Source organism: Triticum aestivum, chromosome 7A (genome assembly GCF_018294505.1).
Source record: "Triticum aestivum cultivar Chinese Spring chromosome 7A, IWGSC CS RefSeq v2.1, whole genome shotgun sequence".
NCBI classification, from domain to species: Eukaryota; Viridiplantae; Streptophyta; class Magnoliopsida; order Poales; family Poaceae; genus Triticum; species Triticum aestivum.
Window position 1 is genome coordinate 543,984,033 of NC_057812.1, and position 3,979 is coordinate 543,988,011.

Sequence of the window (3,979 nt, forward strand, 5' to 3'; positions counted from 1 at the left end):
CTAAGAGCAGCCTCAAAATGGTGTGGCTCAGCTGTAGGATCAGCAGCAGCATGAGCGACACAAGCGGCAAGCCACGCAACTGTTCCATCTGTGCGCTCCTTTGGGCGAAAAACCCCATTCTGACTGCGTGTGCGGGGGCGGAGCGCAACAGCTGCAGGTCGTACTGGCGATACCTGGCTCGACTCAGGCGGCAGGGATGACGTGGAGCCGACAGATGCCAGCGACACTGAACCAGTCGCAGAGGCTGTTGGCCATGGGGATCCACGCGGTGTCGGGCCAGGCGTGTTTGGCCCATTGGGAGAAAGCCCACCGGGAGCCGGGACGGCCACTGAGCTAGCGTCCAGACCAGGCGTGGCCATCGGGCCAGGCAAAGCGGCCGCTCGCGTGAAGACCACCGAGCCAGGCGTGGCCATCGGGACAGGCGGAGCCGCTCGCGTGGAGACCATCGAGCCAGGCGGATTAGCCACCGAGCCAGGCGTGGCCATCGGGCCAGGCGGAGCCGCTCGCGTGGGCGCAGCATGCATGGCTACACCAGGCAGGGCAGAGACGGGTTGACGGGTTTGACCCACTATGCATGGCCCATGCACACGATCAACACCTCTGCTATGATCATCATTCAACACCTGATTAGTGAGGAGCTCAAGCGGGGCGCCACGTCCAATACCTGCAGCATGATTAGGAAGCAGCATAGGAGCATGTGCAACATCTACAAATTGATCAGGCGAATGTATGGTGGAGTGCATAGGTGGTGTTGGAGTAGTAGAGTCGTTCGGAAGTGCACGAAAAGGAAACACACTCTCATCAAACACGACATCACGAGATATGTAAACGCGATTGGTGGGAACATGGAGGCATTTGTACCCTTTGTGGGGGGAACTATACCCGAGAAAAACACACTTTTTAGACCGAAACTCTAGCTTGCGCTTATTATATGGACGAAGGTGAGGCCAGCATGCACATCCAAAGACTTTGAGAAAGGTGTAATCTGGGAGTTCATTGAGCAGCAGTTCAAGAGGAGTTTTCATTTTCAGAAGTCGTGTGGGAAGGCTATTTATCAAGAAACAAGCTGTTGAAAAAGCATCACTCCAAAACCGAAACGGAACGGAGGCATGAGCCAGTAGGGTCAGGCCAGTCTCTACGAGATGACGATGCTTACGTTCAGCGGTGCCATTCTGCTGATGTGTATGAGGACAAGACACACGGTGCGAGATCCCAAGCTTATTAAAAAACGAATTGAGGTTGTGATATTCACCACCCCAGTCTGACTGAACATGAAGAATCTTATGCTTAAGGAGACGCTCAACATGCGCTTGAAACTGGATAAAAACATCAAACACATCAGACTTGCGCTTGATAAGATAAAGCCAGGTAAACCGACTATAAGCATCAATAAAGCTGACATAGTAATTGTGGCCACTAATAGACGTTTGGGCATGACCCCACACATCAGAAAAATCAAGCTCAAGAGGGTGTTGAACAACACGACTTGACTCTAAAAACGGAAGTTGATGACTCTTGCCTTGCTGACAGGCATCACAGATAGTTTCAGCAATTTTATTTGACACAACTGGAAGCTCATGACGATGCAGAACATGACGAACTATCAGAGCAGCAGGATGACCAAGGCGCGCATGCCAGTGCGTAGGCGACACACGAACACCACTGAAGGCCTGGGGAGGACTCTGCGCAGGAAGTGGGTGCGGTGCATCAAGCGCATACAGACCATGGCGCAGACGCCCGCTAAGAAGAACGTCCCTCGTGTCCCGATCCTTGATAAAGAAATGAAAAAGGATGAAATTCAGCAAGGACATTATTATCACGTGTAAGTTGAGGAACGGACAACAAGCTACGTGTAGCAGAAGGAACTCTAAGAAGATTGGCAAGATGCAGTTTTCTAGAGTTGTGTGTAAGAAGTGAGGCCTGACCAACATGTGAGATGCTCATACCTGCTCCACTGGCAGTGTGGACCTAATCATGACCGCGATATGGCTCCTGAGTGGAGAGTTTCCCCATCTCGCTCGTCAGGTGGTTGGTAGCCCCCGTGTCCATGTGCCACGTCGGATCAATGGAGTAGGATGGGGTGTGCCCGTGCTCATGACTTGCCACTGCAGCAGCCGCCTGCTTCTCATTCCCTTTGCCGTTGTTGCCAAGGCCAAGGAAGTCCTTCTTGTAGCGGCGATGACAGCGAGAGGCGATGTGACGCTCGAGGCCACAAAGCTGGCAGGCCTGCGGGGCCCCACAGCATGGGCAACAGGCGTGTGGACGGCCACCACCAGTGATGGACGGCGGCGGAGCAGATCGCGAAGCCTACTGCGGCGAGGATGCCTGCTTGCCACCCGGCGAGAACGGCTTCTGCGGTTTACGGCGGGTTGCGGTGTTCGCAGAGGCGAAACTCGGGGAGGCACGGCGCGCCTTGATGCGCTGTTCGCGACCGAGAAGGCGCGCATAGAGCTCACGAGGCTGAAGTGGAGCGTCGCGACCATGAACACTCTCAACGAGATTATCATAGTCGTCATCAAGTCCATTAAGGACATGGGTGGTGAAGTCCTCGGGAAGAAGCGGCTGACCGATCGAGGCCAGTGTGTCAGCGAAGCCGGTCATCTTGTTGAAGTAGTCCGTGATGCTGAGGTCGCGGAGCTTAGTCTCGCCCAACTCGGTGCGTATAGAATGAGCACGCGCCTGAGACTGAGAGGCGAAGCTGGTGTGTAGCGCCGCCCATGCATCGCGAGACGTGGCGGTGAAGATAACCAGTGACGAGACGCTCGGAGTGAGCGATGACTGGATGGCGGAGAGGATGGCCTGATCCTGAGCCACCCACGTGTGATACGCCGGATGATACGGCGGCGGGCACGGGAGGGATCCATCCACGTATCCCTCCAAGTAGCGGCTTCGAAGGAGAGGCAGCACTTGAGCACGCCACGACAAATATTTGTCCCGCGAGAGCTTCACCGGAAGTAGATGCGAGAAGTAGAAGGGCGACGACGCCACGGCAGGATCCACATGAATGGACGGATGCGACGCGGGCACGACACCATCATACTTCAGCGACGGGTAGGCGCCAGGCGGAGCAGCAGTATGTGCACCGTAGTGAGGTGCGGCAGGCCCCCCATGGGGCGTGGTAGACGCAGCGCCGTAGGACATCGGCTGCGCGGGCGCCGTATAGGGTTGCGGTTGCACCGTGCCGTAGGAAGGCGCACGCCACGTGGATGATGGCGGCGGCGCTGCACCATAGCTCGCCGCTGGAGCCGGTTGGGGAAGTACGTCCTGGAGCGGCGCCACACCATGGGTCATCACAGGAGCAGCTTGTGGAGGCAGTACGCCTTGGAGCGATGCAGCCGGGGGCCTGTACATGGGCGAGGCAGCATACCCAGACGGATGGATTGGTGCAGCCGGGGGCCCGTACATGGACGGGGCAGCGTACGCGGCGCCACCGTAGGACGACGGCACGACGTAGTTGGTCGAGCCACCGATCGATGGAGGCAGATCGCCCATCCCTTCAGATCTGATCGGGGAGCCAGAAGAGACGGACCCGGGGGACTGGGCCTGCCACACCGTTGCCAGCGGACGGGAGGCGAGGAAAGGCGAGACAGGAGCTGGCGCCGCGGTGGCGGCAGCTGGAGCCACGGCGGTGGCGGCGGCGGCAGCGGCGGTGTATGCAGCGGAAGACATCGTAACCTAAACTGATACCATGTAAAACGATATGTTTGGGAAACTGCTCGACACCCTGAACAGGTGTGGCTATCTCATATATATATAGAAGTACCAAGAGGTACAATATAGGGTATATACAGAGAGGTACGGAGGTACGTATATACAGTCTAACAGGAAATGCACGAATTTAAGCAGAATTTGAATGTTCGATGTCAAAAGCTGTCCTTCAGTCACGAGAGCATATGGAAGATTATTGTTATCTCTGGACATGCAACTTTATTCTGGAAAGATAGCTGGGGAGGAGAAACATTGGAACAACAATTCCCAG

The 3,979-nt window shown here is 56.0% G+C and overlaps 1 protein-coding gene across 1 annotated transcript; it reads right to left on the reverse strand.

The window, feature by feature from the left end:
- Positions 1–1,420: 1,420 nt before the first annotated feature.
- On the reverse strand, positions 1,421–3,703 carry LOC123154288 (uncharacterized). The gene is made up of 2 exons (XM_044573055.1): positions 1,947–3,703; positions 1,421–1,769 (listed from the first exon to the last, which is right to left on the reverse strand). Exon 1 carries the CDS (start codon positions 3,667–3,669, stop codon positions 2,308–2,310), a length of 1,362 nt encoding a protein of 453 aa, XP_044428990.1. The 5' UTR covers positions 3,670–3,703; the 3' UTR covers positions 1,421–1,769; positions 1,947–2,307.
- Positions 3,704–3,979: the final 276 nt, after the last annotated feature.

Excerpts from the sequence above, each read along its gene's own strand:
- LOC123154288 (XM_044573055.1), bottom strand. The coding sequence starts at position 3,669 with ATGTCTTCCGCTGCATACACCGCCGCTGCCGCCGCCGCCACCGCCGTG.